This window comes from Camarhynchus parvulus, chromosome 5 (genome assembly GCF_901933205.1).
Source record: "Camarhynchus parvulus chromosome 5, STF_HiC, whole genome shotgun sequence".
NCBI classification, from domain to species: Eukaryota; Metazoa; Chordata; class Aves; order Passeriformes; family Thraupidae; genus Camarhynchus; species Camarhynchus parvulus.
The window spans coordinates 29,117,542-29,136,748 of record NC_044575.1 but is presented as its reverse complement, the minus strand read 5'-3'; the positions used below and the strand labels follow the sequence as shown (position 1 = coordinate 29,136,748).

Here is a 19,207-nt window from a genome sequence, read left to right as displayed (position 1 = left end):
ATCCTGAGTGCCATTGCTGGGAAGAAAATCTAAAGAGTTTTGACAGTCCTCTGTCTGCTCTGAATGACAAGCTCACTGTTGTAGGCAGATGGAAAAATGGGCTTTTAATTCTGCTTTTCTGTAAGATCTGTCACTTCAAGATGGGAGTTGTTCTAGAACCAGCAGTGGAAGAAATGATAGCTTCAGACACTTTGCTATGAGGATACTGTAATTAATGCACAAGATAGGATTCCTGAGAGTAATTTCATGGTCATAGAATAAAGGAGTGTCTGCAAGACACAAACTTAATAAAATACTCCTGTTTGCCCATCTCTTTCACTGGGATCTGCTTCATGCCATGCTGTGTTTGGTAATGTGGTGCTGCTGCCTCGTACAACATGCTTCTGCAGTGGGTATTTCCTGTGTAGTCCTTGCTTGAGCTTGTCCAGTTGGTTTGCTCCAGCTTTCTGACCAGGCTCTGGTGTCAGATCCAGGCGTACCTGCTGTGCAACAAGCTGCGCTCGGCGTACCTGGTGTCGGTGCGGCAGGAGCGGGCGCGCGCCGTGCAGCTGGTGCAGCGCGTGCGGCAGCTGGCCGACAGCAGCGGCGACCACGTCGTCACGGCCATCTGTGCCCAGTGGCTCTCCGTGCACCAGCCCAAGGGGAGAAACCGGCTTCCCCAGGGCACTAGGAAGTGATGTGCAACTGACATGAGCTGTCCTGCTGAAGGAGAAGGCTTCAGGACAGCTCAGAGGTGTCGGCTTCGGCAGCCTCCAGGTAAAATGGAACTCTGTTGGCTGATGTCGGTGGCAGATGGATGCTGCTAATGTGCCTCTGGTGAAAGGAAGGGAACTAAATTACAAGTGCCAGTCCTGTATTTTGACAAACAGTCACTACCTCAGGGTGTTTTTTGGCTCTCTTTTTGATGGGGGGAGGGGGGCAGTTTCAAACTGAACAAGCAAGGATTAAGGTGTATGGAAGAGAGCACTTTGTTTCTGGCTTTAGTTTTTGGATTTTGTTGGCTTTTAATTTTTGGGGGGGTTGATATTTTTTGAAAAGCACTGGACTTAATAATATGTGTTTTATTTTTAATCCAGAAAACATACGTAGAGAGGACAGAAAATTTTATCAACTCAGTGTAGCCTAGAGTATAAAATTTTTCATGATGTTTCCTGAAAAATTTTCAAGATTGGAGAGTTCTTCTGTTTCAAAGACTAAAACTCAGATTTTTTTAAGCCTCTAGACAAATCATTGCTACTTCTTTTTTATCCCCTCCCCCACCCAGTACAATGTACCCAGGTTTTTTTAGTTTGTTTGAAAAGGTAGGAACTGATTCTTTTGGCAGATTTATACTTACCAGTCACACTGTGTGATATGTGCCATAGATGTGGCACTTGGGCTAGTGCCAACTAAATGAATGAAGTTATAAAGGGCATGTGCTGTAAGGGGAGTACAAAGGGAAAATAAGCCTTTAAAGTAGCTGAAAAATCATGTGCCTCTTTCTTTACTGCAGTAATACCCAATAAATCATTGTGATGCAGCTTTATGACTGAATAGTTGACAGTAAACTTCCACAGTTTTTCATCAGGTATGGCAAAGAACAAGGATAGAGCAAGCTGTGGCAAAATTAAACAGGTGGTCTGTATCCCTGTTACATAGGGATGTATTTATTTATTTATTACCAGAATAATTTGTCCCTGTCAAGTACAATAGAACACCAAACTGGACATGCCCTGTATTGATGGGTTTTGCTCTGGAAGTGTTAGGTTGATTGGTTTTATGAAAAAAAAGCAGCAATCTCTGTGCCATGTCTATATTCAGGGATGCTGAAAAAAAGTAGCTGCTTCTCTGCAACCAGTATTGGGACATGACAAACTGGCAAAAATGTGTTAGACAGTAGTAGGACCTTCAAAAAAAACCCAAAAAACCAAAAAAAAACCCAAAAACATGGCATCCCCCAAGAGTTTGTGTTTGCTGTTTACATGTGTTTCAGCACAAGAACTAGGAAAACTAATTCACTTTCTTATTAAAAAGTTGTTTACATCAAAAAACCAACAGGTTTTCTGAAGTGTAATGTAATTGTAAATAGTTTTAGTACATAAAATAATTGAGACTATGAAGTAAGAGTTTTGCACTATCCCCAAGCTCACTATAATGAAAGAACAGACTTCCATGGTGTTGGAAAGGATTTGGTCCATCTTCTTCAAGGTTTCAAGAGCTGACACAAACACCTCTCTTTGGAGGTGCTCTGCTGTGCTCACTAGAGCAGAAATGACCACATACAACTTTCAGAATCCCCTGACCACAGATTTGCATTATCTCATTAGTGAGCAGTACTAATGAAAGCTTTCGTTTCCTTGGCCAGACTGACCTAGCTTTCCATCAGCTTACAGGCATCAGGCTAATCCTTAAACGTGACACTACCTATGGCTTCAGTCATTTTGAAATCTGTGATTATGGGGAGGAGATTTTACTGTATGTGGGTATCCAGGTCTGCATTGCTGTAATGTTCCTGTTCTGCTCATGTTCCTTCAGCTGCAGAGAGCACTGAGAGTGGAGTCTGCCATGCAGACCCGTCAGTTCCCTACCTGCCTTTCTTCCTGACCTCTTTGCACTGTACCTGATGCACTTTATATAGTGTTTGGTGTAATTTGATGTTCTTAACCTGGAATTGTAGGGATCTTTCTTGTACCAGCAGAACTGGAATTTTGACCCCGTTTAATTACATTGTGTCATAAATAGTGCAATTATCAAGGGGCTTTGAATTTTTGAGCAGGAAAAAGGGATTGAATACTGCCAGTTTAAGAGAATTTCTCTGTTACTGACCAAGGTTTGTTTACAACCAAAACAAAAATAAAGTATTATGACTGTTAATGTATTTCAGTTTATTTTTTTACCTCAGCACAGCTAGGATTCTCTTTTAGACCTGCACTTTGCTTTTGGCTATGCTTAGTGGAGTAATTAGAAGGGGGGTAATTGTTGTATCATGCCAAATTTACATGTTACTGAGTATTGTCAATATTTAGATCAACTGGAATGCCACATCTTTAGAAGTCCCCCCAGCAGCTAGGTAGCCTAAGTAGTTCAGCCTCATCCGTGTACTCAGTAATCCTCTTTAGGGAGCTTTGCAAGTTAATCTAACTCTCCCTTACAAGCCTCCCTTTGAGACAGCTAAATGAGCTTTAGTTTCCTCATTTTTTAGAGATCAGCTGAGAGGTATAAATTACTTGCTCAAGGTCAAAGAGAGTGAATGTATGTCTATGGAAATGTTTATTTAATATATCTTATGTTAAATCCAGAATCAGACTTTTTAGGAAGTGCATTGACCTGCAAGGGCAAAAATATTTCACACCAGAGACACTTTTCTGCGTTTTTAAAAATGGTTTCTCTTGCTCCTGAAGCCACTTTCAAGATCAGAGAATGACACACAGAAAGCAAACCAAGGCTCCAGTGGTAGGTAACATTTTACTGCTACCTTATAGTTGTGGATTTAGCTTCATCATTGGGATGCAGCATAAAGAGGGAGGGGAAAAAAAAGTAGAGTGACAGGGAGAAACACAAAGGAACTTTTAAAAATGTTACCTGGACTGAATTCTCTACATTAGTGAGGCAGGTGCAGATAACAGCAACACCAAGTAAACTGAATCAGCATTTCTGAAAGAAGATATGGGGTCCTGTTCTAAAAGGAAAGTGGCTTTATTTAGTATTGCTCAGAGGTAGCACAGGACTCATCTGCATAGACAGCATCCAGACAGGAAGAATTAAAATTAGCATTGGTTTTCTAAAACTGGCAGTTGGTCACAGTGGCAGGTTCATATGCAAGTCCAAAAACTTCCAGGCATTTTTTCAGAAGCAGAAGATAATCCTATGAGCTGTGGCACTTGGTTTCTGACTGCTTAACTCTTTCAGAAATAATCTCTGGTCACGGATTGCCCTCCAGCAATTTGCACTCACATAGCACTGGGGTTCCAAGGGAGCAGTCCCAGAGCTGTGTGGCCTGAGGCAGCTGCTTTGTGGAAGTGCAAGCTGTGTGGTCCTGCAGGGGCAGGCTGGCAGCCTTGGCTGGCAGCCAGGCACTGCCTGCCCCGTAACTGCTGGGCAGACAAACACAAGGATTTCTGTGCAAGTCGTACCTTCCTGTCCTGGAGCCAGCTTGACCATAACACCAAGATAGTCCTGCCTCCTGCTTCAGCTACGTAGCTCTAGGAAGTTTGGTGTAATTTAAAGCTAAAGTCTCAGCTGAAGTTGTTTAATATTTTTTAACATGGTTGAGATGTTCCTTACTCATTCTGCTATATTTTCTAGGTTCTAAAGTTATTTAAAGTGCAGCTGGGGGGTTTACTGTGACAACTTTTACACCATCTTTGTTCAATGCTTCACAAGAGAGATGCTGATTTTTTTAATAACTTGTCTGTGCACAATTGCAGCCCTCCTGCAGCTTTTAACCTCCTAGTCACCTGCACCAAAACCTGGGTTCTCAGAAGATTGGCCAACCCCCAATACACCTACTGCAATCAATGGGTATTAAGGGCCACAATACCTCAGTGGCTAGGGTCCAGCTTCTTACAGAGCATGCAGAGAACGTGATTCCATGTAAAAAACTTTACCTAATACTTGGCACAAAAAGGCCAGGACCTGTTTCTGTGTGCTAGAGAGTATTTGTATTGCATAACTTTCCAGAAAATCTAATATCCCAAAGTATTTTTGCTCTGCCAGTTCAAAGGGTAGGAACTGAAAGTAATCTCATAGTTTAGAGTCCTACCTTATTACTATTGCTGTTAGGGAAAAAACAACCAAACTTTATTTAAAGTAATGCCTTGTTACTTCATAATCTAAACCTAAGACTGCAACCTCCCTTTCTATTCTAAAGCCAGAGAACCATAGCCTCGAGCTGCTGTGTGAGATAACAAGCAGGTTGCTCCCTGCATTGGTGCTTGAATTCTCCAGCTAGGAAGGGGGACTGATTGCTTACAGATCTCAATCCTTAAGTGTAATATTCCAGAAATTTAAATTATGTTGTGCCCACAGAGCCATCCTTAGGGCAGCTGAAGTATCAGTGTTGTACTCTTGAGGTCTCTCAGCAGTGCTGTTCCCTAGAGAAGCTTTGCTGGGCCCAGCCAGGAACACTCTTGGTGCAGCTCAGTCCCACTGGATGCCAAGGAGCTCACAGCTCACACTCCAGAGCTTCTTTGCCGTCTCATCATCCCGACCACGTGGAGATACGTACGCTGGCTGGCAATCACTGTAAGTAAAACATTCTTTTGATTCTTTCAAGTCTAAGATCTCCATCTACATTAGTACACTGAAATGTCTGTGTTAAGATTAGGAAGTTGTTCTCTATCAGCTTAATTCAAGACTAGTTCAAGAATGGTGGGAGCTATCCAGCAAATGAGCAAGGGTTGGTGCTAAGCCACCATGAGAAAGGTTTCTCTCCAGCTAGCTAGAGAAGAATCTCTCCCAAAGGCAGCAAGAACTGGCAAGCAAGTGTAGCTCTATCTGTTGTCTTAACTCTTAAAGAAACCTCACTAGTGTGCATTCTCATTAATACCACTAAAAAGGCACATAGGCTCCAATCAAGCTCTTCAGGAGCAGATTTCCTAAAAAACACTGCAAAAAAGTTACTCTAACAGCCCTTCATTCTAAACTATTTATCCCACTGTATGCCCAAAAATAACACTGTAATAACCATGTATGGTTACCCCCTTTCCATTATCATCTGAACTGTAGCTCCTTTCTTCTCAACTCCTCCAATCAGAAAGCATTCAGTCTGGAAAAGAGGTCCTGTGTTCTCAACTGTAATGCTGCAATAACTTGGGAGTTTAGGAGCACAGAAGAAATGGCATCTTCTAAGGTTTCCATTCAGCTCAATGTTTATAGATGGAGTCTTTAATATGCCTGAAATGACTGGTGGACTCCCACCTGTCTCACTGTGGCATGCAAATTTTTTTCTTAATGTCTACACTTGTGTTTTATACTCTGTGGCCTGGAAAGTGAAAAGGATTCTAGGCTAGTCCAGTGTAAATTGTGAATTAGTGTTGAAGCTTCTCATTTCCCACCAGGTCCAAAACTCCCCTTTTTTAATGAGTTTTAAGTTCTACCAGTTTTCTGTACTTCAGGACATCAATGCTACATTTTTATCCCAAGGCAGGCAGTCAGGGAAGACTTAAGATGTCTATTTATATATTCAGGTCTGATTAAGATGGTACTAACTCCCAAATGAAGATCAGGCAATGATGTCATTACAGAGGCTAATCTGGTCACAAAGAAGAAAGCTCTGTAAAGACACAATGGCTCCAACAGCATCCATGTGAGGGAGGAGAAAAAAAACCCCATGACTTTTCATATTTGTCCCCAAAAAACAGCATTGTTACAGTGCTCTACATGCAGTGGGAAGCTGGCAGACATATCTGTGGGAATCTGTTCGAATAGCAGTCTTCAAATATAGAATGATGATGACTTGAAACTGCTCTGGGCTGTGGTTTTTGGTGATAGGAAAAGGAGAACAATGTAGGGTCCTGGAATGAGTCAAAGAAGTCAAAAAATAACAGGTTTTGTAATGGGAGCTAAACAAGACCATTTCCATGACAGTGTGACAGACAGCCCAGCAAGAGGCCCTCCCAACTGGTGGGTCTATCACACTGGAGGATAAAGTTATTTGGTCACATGCCAGACCTGGAAATCTCACCTGTCTCTGCAGCTCCATCTGCTCTCCCAGCTCCCTGAGAGCACAGGCCCTTCTGCTCCAGTGGTGTAAAACTACGAAGGGAAATGACGTGTCTTCCCAGAATTGACTGAAGTGACCTAATTAACTACACAGTTCTACTGAAAAGTGATTTTCCCAAGTGTTAGGCAGGTCAGCATTAGAGCTCTGAGCATGTGACAGCCATTCCTGCACTTTGAGTACATTAATATTTCTAGCACTGAAGGACATGCTATTGTATGAAGTGCACAGATCAGGTGTTTTTTCTAACATGATTGCAACAGACCTGGAAGGGGTAATGTTCTATTTGTCACCCTCAGTCTTACCACCCTCTTAGCTAGTCCCTCCTTAATGAAGAATGACAGTAAGTCCCATATTCCTCAGCCAACGAAGTTGCCTTCCACAGACTATCACTTCATCAGCTTGCACCCACCTGAAATACTGTCCTGTCACAGACTCCAGCTCCTCAGCTACTGCACAGTAGATACTGGTCTGAGCTCCTTCACAAGGTGTCTTCAAGAAGAAGGAGAATATCTTCCACAGCCAGGTCATTATAAACGAGTGCCGGACCAGATCCGAATACACAGACCCAGGATGGAGAGCGTTTGCTGTGACTTTAGTGCCTATGGCAAAATAAAGTAGTCCAATGGATCAAAATCTGCATGGATCAAAGTGTCTTTAAAAGAAGGGTAACATACTCCTCAATTCTACTTGTAGATATTCTATAACTTAAAGGAGGAGTCCTTTAAGTAGCCTTTGATACAGAGGGTAAGTGAAGTCCTCTGTAGTTACTGCATGCTGGATGTGATGGATGCACTTGACCTCTTAGCCAAATCAGCAATAGTTTGGTACAGGCTCCAAAGAAGGTAAAGGTGTGAGCTGTAAATGGGCCAGAACTTGTCTAGGAAATCCACAGAGGCCAGTGAGCACATGCATTTGGAACACCCTTCAGGCAGTTAACACAAGTAGCACATGGCTTTTCCAATACTCTTCCATCCAGGAACAAATAAGGTTGTGGAGTCTTATGTACCTTTCCCACTGTATGTAATTTGAATACAAGCCAACCACTCAATTCCATAAATATTACAGCCTAAGCCAGCCTTCTCTGAGCTCTCCCTGCTAGGAGATATGACTGCAGGGTGACAGTCTTGAGCTGGCTCACCTCTCAAGGCTGCTCCTCAAGGCGGAGACCTTTTACCAATAGCAAACCTTTGGATGAGCCCAGCTGAACCTCAGCTCAAGCTGCAACTGGACTGCACAGCAGGTAACTCCCCTGAGCAGAGATGCCTCTCAACGTTTGAGATTTCTTACCTGAGACTGAGAGCCTTCCTTAGGAAGGCAGAGAGGCCCTTTGCTTGCAACAAATCCTTGGTAAGTGACTGATTGCTGAATTAATACTGAGGAAACATTACTAGTCCATGTAGCTACTCAATAATAATTATTATAAACTTTGTATAGATAATTTCATTACATATAAATGGTCCAAGCCTGAGACTCAAACTGGACCTAGGCTCTCTAAGGGGTTCAAAAAGCACGGGGCTCCATGCTGAGCCTCATGATTCAACAGGAGGGTCTTCCTTACACAGTGTGTTTCTAGTCCTGTGTGAATCATTCTAACTTAATTCTAAATCAGTTTTCCTTTGTATGTGTCTTCCATGTAAGTAACAGAGTGATTTTGCCATCATACTTTGTTAAGTCACCCTTTTATGACATCAGGTTAAAAACACTTTTGCTAATACCTTTGATGGTGATTTTTGAAGCAGTTTAAATCATTCATCCATGGCAGTGGAGCATCCCCTGCTCCCTTCTAAACACAGGAGTCATTATGTGCCGTCTGCAAAACAAAGTGCTAGTGGCCCTGAGTGCAAAACCAGCAGCAGTTTCCAGCAGGCTTTTGAGAACGCCTGCCTCTTTTGACTTACTCTAATAGTAATTTCCTGGGGAAGACACTGCTTCTGTTGTAGTAAATAAATACTACTTCAGTTTATGAACAGGACTGAATGACACGACTGTGACAGATGTTGTGACTTACAAGGTACTGTCTAATCTTATGCTTGTTCTACAGGCCACCAACCTTTAAGGCAGCTGAGTGTGCATTTGGTTTTCTATTGGAGATTGCAGTTGTGGCTCCGTTTCCAGCTTCCATCCACATACCACAACTGTCTGCGTGGATGCAGCTAGTATTTGACAAGCACCACAGAAAAATGAGATAAATTCAACTCTGCCAAGCTACTGAACTCCTCTACTCTGTTGTTGTAAAGACAATCTGTGTTTTAAGTCTCCTGGTTCCACAGACAGGAGCTATTTTCTTCCTGCAAAGTGCTCTCAGTGACATTTGCCTCAAACCATCCAACTTCTGCACAGATGACTTGCAGCCCTTTCTTCAACCCACTCTCCCCACCCACGATGCTCGGAAAGCCAAGCAGACAAACGCCCCTCCTGCCTCTGGAACTTGCCTTGCAGGCGCCTGGCCAGCTCGCGGGTGAAGAGCACGTTGGCCAGTTTGCTGTGGCAGTAGGCAAGGCCGCGATTGTAGCTCTTCTCCCCGTGCAGATCATGGAAGCGGATTCGGCCGCCGTGGTGAGCCAGTGAGGACACGTTCACGATGCGGGCGGGGGCACACTGCTTCAGACGCTCCAGCAAGAGGAAGGTCAAGAGAAAGTGACCTAGGGGGGAGACAAAAGGTCATCCTTCTAGGAAGGGCTTCCCTGCTTGCTTATATGTGGTATCTTACTGCTGCCCTCATTTCAAGTCCAGGAAAAAGAAAATTTCTGTTAAATTCCCCTGAATTAACATCTACACTTTACTGGGGTCTTCAGGTTTTGCTCCTCATCTTCAAAAAGCTGGAGCTGTCATACATTTCAAAATGTCCCAGGTAACACATACAGATACTTAAACTGGATCCATGATACGCAAATACACCACATTGCATCTCCAGAACTCTGACTCTGGCCCTCCATCCTTCCTGTAAAAGGAAGAATGAGGAAGAGAAAATCTGACAGCAGGATTTTCCTTTGGCATTTTGCAACAGATGTCCATGTTAGAAGTTGGTCTTTAAGGGCAATTCCAACCCAGACAATTCTATGATTCCATATTCAGTGCAAACATGCTTCCACTGGCCTTACCAAGATGATTGACTCCCAGCTGCATCTCAAAGCCATCAGCAGTCTTGGAGTAAGGGCATAACATTACCCCAGCATTATTAATGAGAATATGGAGTTCCTTCTCCTCTGTAAGAAACAACAGACATCCTTAAACAAGGAAACAGAGAATGCAGACAAGAAGGTAGCACAAGTCACCCCTTGCTGTCTGACTTGCAGCCACATCACCTTAAAAAAAGGATACATCTCCTACCACAAACTAGCTCATGGCCTCTGACCAGCCCCTGCTATGAACCACAATACCCAAGAGGTACAGAGACAAGCAGGGCAGGGATTTGGCAATAGTTAGAACAGACAGCAGTCCTTGGCAAAATATTCTCACTAAAAAGAAGAATCTAGGGACTGTACCTGCTAGAAATCTCTCAGCAAACTCCCGGATGGACTTCGTATCAGCCAAATCCAGTTTTTTCGCAATGACTTCCTGGTTCCCTGTCTCAGCTCGGATTTCACTGGCTGCAGCTTCTGCCTTTGCTGTGTCTCTGCAGGCAATAATTACCCTTGCACCTGCAAGGAGGGGAAGGGGGAACGACAGGAACTGAGATCACTGGAGCACACTGGATGATCCAGGCTACGACAAGCAGGCTGACCATGCCCAGCAATTACAAACAATATATTGTTTCTTTAGGGAACTAGCATCAGTCAGGGGGGTGGCTGGAAGAGACAAAGCCTTTCCCACTCAAGTGTGAGTTACAGTCCTGCTGAAAGATGATTTCAGACCAGGCAAATGACCAGTGCCTCTGTCCATGTTGTCCCAGGTCAGGAGTGCATACAACAACACTGGTATGATAGGGTTGTTATCTGCCTCTGTAATGGGAACATCAAGCCAGGGGCACATAAAGGTGATGGATTCCAGCCAGAGTGATTTCTAAATGGATTGTGAACAGGTAGTTTAATCTTCTTACCAGTTAGCCAAATAACATTTACATCAAATTAGCTTGAAACATAACTAAAGCAAACAGTGGTGGACCTATGGCATTTACCAACTTCATACAGGCAGAGTGCAGGAGCTTCCCCAGTCCTCTCAAATCAGTTGCAATGCAACACATTTTCATGTCCCCAAGGAACATTTTTGGAGTGCAAGCAATGAAAAGAGTTGAGGAACTGGGAACTTTGCACCTCAGTGGTTACAGCCTCTGAAAGAACAGCACTTGGGCTCATCTGCAGTAACTCTGGAATCCAGTTTGCTTCTATATAAGCCTACAACACGTCTTCCTTAGGTCCAGAAAAGGGTATACTGACACAAGGCACAGCCACTCCGGCTGCAGAGGGATGCCTGCTGACGAGACAGCACTTGCCTCTTCGTGCGAGGTCTCTGGCGGTCTCTTTCCCGATGCCTGTGTTGGCTCCTGTGATTATCACCACCTTCCCCTCCAGCCTTGCTGTCGACTTACACCGTCCTCCAGCGACATACCGCCTGCAAGAGGGGAGGCACCAGTCACTTCTGCCTCCTTAGCGGGCCCCGTCCGGGGCTCAGCACCCAGAACCTGGGGGTTCGCATCAACACTCGGGCTCACCGCTGCGCCCCGGGCCCCAGGGAGTCGCGGGCGCCCCCACCTGAAACGGCTGGTCACGACCCCATCGCGACCGGGACACCGGCACCGCGCTCCCCAATCCCCTGCGCTTTCCCGAGCGCGGCCCCGCCCCCGGGCTCCGCCCCGCCCGTGCGTCAAGTGGGGCCACGGCTCCCATTGGCTGCTGCCGCGCGCCTCGGGGCCTTTCGGCCAATGGACTACGCCGCCGCGCCCTGAGGAGAACGCGGGCCCCGCCCCCTGCCGCGCCTTCGGAGCGCGCCGGTGCCGGGACGGAGCCCGGGGAACGCGGCGGGCAGTGCCGGGGCTGAGCGAGCCCCACAGCGCGGCAGTGTCACCAGGACACTGGAGCTGGGCAGACCAGAATAGCTCCGACCCCAGCGCGGACTGCAGAACGGAATTCCCGCTGTTCGCGCTCCCGCCACACGCACACACACGGGCGCCGCTCTGCGGGGCTGAACATACGCGAAGGGCAGGGGCTGCGCTCGATAAGACGCACCTGATGTAGGGCGCTGCCACGAAAAGAAAGACGGGGACGGAGACGGCGGCGCCCAGCGCGGCTTCCCAGCAGTTGAGCATCGCTGCCGCCAGCTACCCACGCACCGCCAGCGCACGGCTCCCGGCAACCCCCGCCCGCCCCTTTGGATCCGCCTCCGCCCCTCCCGCCTCGGCCTCGCCCACAACCGCACCGCCACACCTCCACTGCCGGGCCGCGCCCCCGCCGGGACTACCTGCGGGTGAGCCAGCAGCCCGCTGCTTTTCCCTCCGATCTGGGTCCCTCGACACATTCTGAAACGCGCTCCTCAATTAAGGAGCCGAGAAATGGCTGCAGACACAGCGCAGCGGCGGCTGTCGGCAGTGGCGTTTGAAACACACGAAAAATATTTGAAACACATTTTACAACTCCACGCCGAGGTTCATGTCATTAATCCTCGCAAGGGGCATGCAACCATGCACACGTGGGCAGGCGCCTAGGCCTGGGAGCAGCGCAGCGGCGGCGGGTCACGCCGGTACCGGGGAGCCCCGGGATCGCACCGGCGCTGCCGGCCCGCGGCGCTCCGTGGTGGCGGCGGACGAGCGCCCCCGCGCGGGGCGGGCACGGCCGCCTCCCCGGGACTACAACTCCCAGCAGGCAGTGCGCGAAGCGGCCCCGGCGGCGGAAGCGCTGGGCGGGGCAGGGCCGGGGGCGCGGGGGCTGTGGGATCATGGCGGGCCGCGGATCCGCGTCCTCGGAGCACCTGGAGCGGCTGCACGAGATCTTCCGGGGGCTGCACGGGGACCTGCGGGCTGTCCCCGAGCGGCTGCGGGGCAGCGCGGCCGGTGAGGCGGGGAGGGGACGTTCCTCGGGGCACGGGCGGGGCCGCGGTCCCTCCCGGAGCTGCCTCGCCGGCTGCGGGGCCGCGGCAGGAGTGCTGGGGTGCTTCTCATTAAACAGGCGTGTTCGAGCAGCTGGGAAGGCAGCGTCCCTTCAAGGCTTTGTCGGGGGGGCTTTGCAGTTGTGGGGACTGGGGATGTCGCTCTGGTAGGTGCTTGCAGGGAGCAGCCGGTGGCTCTGCCGGGTGGTGTTTTCAGCTGCTGCCGTGGCCTGGTGGCTTTGCAGGTGTGTGGCTTCACTCCCCTGGAGCTCCTCTGCTCTGGCAAATTTCATCTCCGCTGGCGAGCAGTGCCGTGCTAGGTTCACAGCATCAGTGTCTGAGGAGGAGTTGTTATTTGGATGCTATTCCACGCTGTTTCTATTTTAACTGGAGAACAGGAGCTCAGGGGTGACCTCCTCGCTCTCCACAACCACCTGAAAGGAGGCGCAGCCAGGTGCGGATTGGCGTCTTCTCCCGGCAACCAGCAACAGGACAAGAGTCTGTCAGTCTTAAACTGCACCGGGAGGAGTTAAAGTTGGACATTCGGGAGAATTTCTTCGCTGAAGGGGTGATTAGACACTGGAATGAGCTGCCCAGGGAGGTAGTGGTGTTTAAGGAAAGACTTGATGTGGCACTCAGTGCCGTGGTCTAGTTGACAAGGTGCTGTTAGGTCAGGTTGGACTTGATGACTGCAAAGGTCTTTTCCCACCTAATTGATTCTGTGGCTCTGTAACAACTGCAGTGCTTTGGGGGTTTGGGGTTCTTGTCCCCCGTTTTCTTAATTTGCTATGTTGGATTTACATTTAAAACCTCATTGGCAGAAATAGAAGCAGTTTTTATTGTCAGAACTCCCCAGAAGCATCTGTAGATTTGTTGGAGAATGTTTGCACTTTAAATGACTGTTTTAAAAGTCTGGTTTGTGCACTATGTACTCACAAAATAGAGAAAACCTATCATTCTAGCCACACTAAGTTGTATTAGAACACAGCCTAGTTTTACAGGTATTCTTTATACCACACCAGTGGGTAAAATGCTCTGACAGGACACTCCTCTGTAAGGATCTGTGCTTCTGATTGGTCCTTGATACTTGGCAATGTTCTGAGAACCAGAAAGGAAAGCAATGCCACAAGGAGAATTTTGCCAGTGTCACTGAATGCCTCTGATTGAACCCTTCCCATGAGAACTGTAATCCACAATCCATGGCTGTCATGAGCTGCTGCAGTTCAGCTCAGGTTTTGTACCCCAGTGATGGGCAAGGGCTGTCAGCCACGTTCTGCTGTAGTGTTTGTTCTCCCACAGTTGGTCAGTTTTGTGTAAAGTCATAAAGACTGTTCAGAACATACCAGTCTGCACAGAGCATGAAACACTTAACTTACTGTTTCTTAGCTGGCTTTCTGTTTAATAATGAGTTAAATTCAGGGTCACTGTCCTTGTCATCAGAATTTCCAGGAAGTCTGGTACAAGAATGGAGTTGAAACCCGCAAATCACAACTTGCAAACCTGACTTAACTTCAGTAGTGGTCAACAAGGATAAAAAACTGAAAAGAAGCAATACCTTTTCTGGTAGAAATCCTTATTTTCCTATAGAAATGAGCATGGTGAAGTAAAACTTTATCAGGTCTCCTTGACACTGTGGTAATTATGAGCAATGAAGTCTAAGTCATAGGCTTAAATGGAGTATTTAGAAGCAGCTATTATTGCAATACCTGGGATTTTTTTTTCAATAGATTGTAAATAATTGCAAGTTGAATTTGCTAAAGAATATTAATACAACTGTTCTGTTCTTTAATTTTTTTTGCTGCAAAAAAAATTAAAGGCTCTGGCTCTGTTTTTTAAAGTGTTTCTAAGAGAGTTGAATATTCAGGAATTTGTCTGTCTGGTAGAGTCATTCCACTCTCCTAATGTTCTTTGTTTGCTTCTTGTACTTAGAAGGAGGGGAATATATATTTATTTTTTGAGTTACCTGACCCTGAAATATTCAGGAGGTGATAAAAGATACCTTGGCATACTCTTTTAAGAAATTCACATGCTCCAAAAGCAACACAAAACCTGGAGTCCTTGTGACGTCTTTGAGGGGAAGAGGTTTGGAAATGCTGTTTCATTCTTTATAAACAAGATGACAAAGGGGAAACAGCCTGGATAAGTTTCAAATCATGTATTTTCCTCTACATTAATTCAGTTAGCTGTACTTTCCAACTGAATCTCTTGGTAACTGATTGGAAATAAATCTGTTAAATGTTGATGAGCGTGTGGGTAATGCTGCCGTGGCACAGGCACTGCTGCAGCATTTTAGAGTTCTGTCCTTGTGCTTTGAGTTGGGGTTCAATGCAGAGCGACACCAGGTGAACCTCTTGGTGTATTTTGGTGTTTCTGGATTCCAGCCACATCCAGTAGAATGTTTTCAAGCCACATTGCTGGATTTCTTGCTGGCCTGTAGACAAAAGGGTCTCAGGCTATTGCTGCTTGGCTTACCTAAACCATTCCATGATTCTATGCCTTTTGGGAGCTGGCATTTCTTTGGCTGCAAGCTTATAAGTGCAGCATCTTATTAGTCTGCACAGGAGAAACAAAGCAGGGAAATGCTGCTTTTCCAGATCTGTGATAGGTTTCCATGACTTTGAAACAGCAAAGTGGGCTTAAGAGGGCACTGCTTGAATCAGATTAGTGAAATGACCTGTATGAAACAAATTACTGACTTCCAAAGGCTGTTTTTCCACAGTTCATGTCCACAATTTCACTTGTAACCCAGCTACACAAACAATGACATCAGCACAAATGTATATAGTGGCAAATCATGGAGGAGGTTGAGGAGAGTGTATTTAAGAACCTCTTAAGTCAGCATTTCCTCCTGAATAAATTGGGATGTGAAACTGCATTTCCTGATACCAGCTGATGTGTAATCTATTAACAGTCATGATGTAGCTTAGTCTGTAATAATTCTGTGTGCTACATGAGACTACAGCTGCTTCTTTAGAAGATGGGTTTTAGTTCTCTCTTAAGTTCCCCACAGTTCAAATTCCGGGCTTAATCTGAATTTGAACTGAGAAGGAAAGCCTACAGCTTAGGTATGTTGTAAATGTGAGAGGAGCTATATACCAATGTTCTGAACACGCCAAGTTTTTTCTTATCTTCTTTTGAGATCTCAGTGGTTTAAAAGCTGCTTCTTTTGCAGAGGACTGTGCTTACCAAAAGGCATTATCAAGTGAGGTTTTTTTACTGCAATGATGTTTTTATAATGTTGTGTGTAATTTTGTCTTTAATCAAATTGGAGGAGTTTTACCAAGATGGCAGTCTACATTTTCTGTTGCCTAGAATTTTGTTTAAGACTGAGTAATACTCTTTGGAGAGAGGTGAATTAAGCTAGGTGCATAGTTACCAGATTTCTGATAGAATTTGGTTTTGTTTGCAGTACCCTTCAACAGTCCTCTGGTGTTCATCTATAGTGCTTTTGAAAAAGATTAAAATATTACAGAACATGTGTTTTTGATCAGTTGAGATATGGGAAGTTTTGGATTTAGACTTTCATTGATGGTGGATGTTAGGGAGATATGATAGTTTAACACATGAAAAATAACAGGCCTTAAGGTTTTGTTTAAAAATAGAGTAACAGCAGTGAAACCCGTTCTTTGCCTCCAAAGCCCTAGGAACACAGATCTAGCTAAATTGCTGTCTCAACAACTGAAATGTCTAGTGTTGTTGGCTGATTCAAACAACTCATGTCATTCCACAAGAGGGAAGCATTTGGGCTTTAGTCTGTGAACCTGAGGTGATACCTTGGTGGCATCTTTTATCTCAGAGAACTCTGGAATGCTTATCCTGTGTACTTAGGTACTTTATGACCACAGGAATGCAGAGTGCCAGATCTGGCAGGACCTTCAGGTCTCACTTGAGAATGTAGATTGATCTGATGTTCTGTTCAAATCCAAATTATAGTTTCAGCCTTCAGTAATCTTGCCAACTGTTTCCAAAAAATAAGAAATGTATTTATGAGTTCTTTACCAATATGTCTTTGCTGTTCTTTCACACTAGATGTTTTTCAAGATGCAATTCTGTCAGTGGACATTGAGGCACAATGGGTCAGAAAAATATTTGAACAATTACTTCTTTTGTCTACCAGAGGCAGTGTTCAGCATTTGGAAGAGCGATTTCTGCTCTCTTGCCCCATTCCTGTCTGAAAAGTTGTCATAAGAACAAGCTGTTCCCATTTGAGATAAATTTGACCTGGTGCTTTGCAGCCAGCTTCCTTGTCTGTGGCAGCTTCCTTGTTTTTAATGGATTGAGTTGGAGTTCTGTTGGCATTTCTCTATAGTTTATCTGACATACTGCTTTTATTTTCCCAGAGGAGAAGAAGAAACTGGTTCGAGAATTCGATGAGAAGCAGCGTGAAGCCAACGAGACGGTGAGTGCGAGGCTTCCGGCCTTCCCGATGGCTGGAAGACTGCTGCCTTAAAAAGGACAGCGCTTACAAATGTTACTTTTTTATGGATCCTGTTCTGGCAGGAGGAGTTTAAGTTTTTTACTGTTTGATGATTGATCTCATAGGTGTGTCTGTGTTTGTTAAGACTGTTGTGTATACTTACATGCATACATAAATACAGACACATATTCTTACCTGTTTTTTGAGGGATTTTTGAATGCTCAGTTTTGGTAACTGCTTTCACTTTGTTGAAAAAGTAGAGCAGTGGAAGTGCAATTAAAATTGCTAGAGGTTTTAGGGCAGGCATGTAGAGAATCTGCTGCCTGGGCTTTTATCACCCTACTGTCTTTTTTCATGTCAGCCTGCTAAGTCTTTTCAGGTCTTAGCCTGTCTGATCTTTCTGTAGTAGTCGAAAGGCTTGCTGGACAGCAGGTGATATGGAACAACACCAAAAAAGCCATTTGACCTGTCTTTTAAAACAAGACATTATAAATTAAACTTTCTTTTCATATTTCACTGTGCAGTTTGTTAGGTTGTGTTTTAGTCACAGCTGAGCATGATACTTTATTCCCCTAACTTACTGGGGTTTATTGACTGGTACCTCTAGGTGGTGATGTATGAGATGTGGAGCTCCTACTGTGAGAGCTCATATTGGCCTACAGCTTTAAGCATTTTGAATTTGTAACAGCTGTCACCAGAAATTGATGTGAAAATTCATGCATCCAGAATCTCAGGGCTTGCAGATTGTAACTCATTGCCAAGCCTGGGTGTTCAGAGCATGAATTTAGTGCTGTGTCTACCCATGTAATAGATCTGAATGAGGAGATGGCTGAGGTACTCAACATCTTGTTTACCTCAGTCTTCAATGGTAACCTCTTTTCCCACATCTCTTGGGTTAGTGGACTGCCATGCCAGGACTGTGGGAGCAAATTCCCTCCTTTAGGGGATGACCAGGTTCATAAGCACATGAGAAACTTGAACATACTACATCTGTGCGACCTGATGAGATGCATCCCAGAGTCCTGAGGGAATTGGCTGATGTAGTTGCTAAGCTACTGTCCATGGCATTTGAAAAAGTCATAACAGTCAGGTGGAGTCCCAGGTGATGCTCAACCCTGGCATCAGGGTGATGTTCCTGGATACCCTATCCCTGGAAGTATTCAAGGACAGTATTCAACCTGGTCTAGTGGAAGGTGTCCTTACCCATGGCAGGAGTGTTGGAATGAGGTGGTCTTTAAGGTCTCTTCCAACCCAAACCGTCCTATGATTCTGTCTCTGTTGCACAGATGTAATAGAAAGCTGATATCCGTCCTATAAATGCTTAAACTATAAGAAAGTGAGAATTGCAAATTTTAACATTTAGAGTGATATTTTAGGGGGAAAAATCAAGCTTTTAAGTTTGGGTTTTTTGTTTTTTTATTGCAGTGTTGTGTATCTGAAAATACACATGGGCTCAACAGCACTGGGTAGCATGGTGTTCTCAGTACTAGATGGGATGTGGGGTTTAGGGTTATCCCCCTCAGCCAGTCCAAGACAAATGTGAATCCATTCATCTGGTGCTGAGTTTTGAGTATGGTTGCTGCTAAGCATAGATTTGGTGCTTTAAAGAATAAACATCTTTTGTTTGCTGTCTTTTGTTGAAGCTGCGGGAAATGGAGGAAGAGCTGAAATACGCTCCTGTGCCTTTCCGCAACCAAATGATGAGCAAGATCCGAGCCTACAGAAGAGACCTGTCCATGTTCCAGAGGGAGATGAGAAGCACAGATTTGGGGTTGGGCCGTGGAAACCAAGGCGATACAAAATATGGAATCTTTGCCACAGAAAATGAACAGAGTGTAAGGATCAGATGTAAATTTTATCTGACTGTGGTGTGATTGTGCGAGAGCAGTATTGCAGATGCATTGTTTACAGTGGTTCTACTTTAAGCCACCTTTGTGCTTTTATAAGTCCCTGTATATCTCTCTGCATGTAACATGAATATCTCAGGGAGAAGAACACCTGGAACTCAGAGGAGAGCTTTTCTGTTTAAAACAAAGATAGGAATGTAATCAAAATGGAACTCATTG

The 19,207-nt window shown here is 45.3% G+C and overlaps 3 protein-coding genes across 5 annotated transcripts in view; 2 read left to right on the top strand and 1 right to left on the bottom strand.

Moving 5' to 3' along the window:
- ZFYVE26 (zinc finger FYVE-type containing 26) overlaps positions 1–3,889 on the top strand; it is a 48,222-nt gene extending 44,333 nt beyond the window's left edge. For 2 of the 3 annotated variants that reach the window (XM_030950613.1, XM_030950614.1), the window contains exon 41: positions 468–677. In XM_030950613.1, coding sequence (XP_030806473.1) covers positions 468–677 — 210 coding nt within the window. Of the gene's footprint in view, positions 1–467 lie in introns of all 3 variants that reach the window. The other variant, XM_030950612.1, reaches the window with a different exon arrangement.
- Positions 1,578–12,022, bottom strand: LOC115904847 (retinol dehydrogenase 12-like). The gene is made up of 7 exons (XM_030950616.1): positions 11,869–12,022; positions 11,136–11,254; positions 10,189–10,344; positions 9,805–9,909; positions 9,136–9,345; positions 7,113–7,302; positions 1,578–5,221 (listed from the first exon to the last, which is right to left on the bottom strand). The coding sequence occupies exons 1-7, from the start codon at positions 11,946–11,948 to the stop codon at positions 5,119–5,121; spliced, it is 963 nt and encodes a 320-aa protein (XP_030806476.1). The 5' UTR covers positions 11,949–12,022; the 3' UTR covers positions 1,578–5,118.
- Positions 12,023–12,424: 402 nt separating this feature from the next.
- The window catches only part of VTI1B (vesicle transport through interaction with t-SNAREs 1B), an 11,307-nt gene continuing 4,524 nt past the window's right edge, over positions 12,425–19,207 (top strand). Inside the window, exons 1-3 of the mRNA XM_030950617.1 lie at positions 12,425–12,689; positions 17,065–17,123; positions 18,785–18,976. Of these exons, the coding sequence (XP_030806477.1) occupies positions 12,575–12,689; positions 17,065–17,123; positions 18,785–18,976 (366 nt within the window). The 5' untranslated portion in view covers positions 12,425–12,574. The remainder of the gene's footprint in view (positions 12,690–17,064; positions 17,124–18,784; positions 18,977–19,207) is intronic.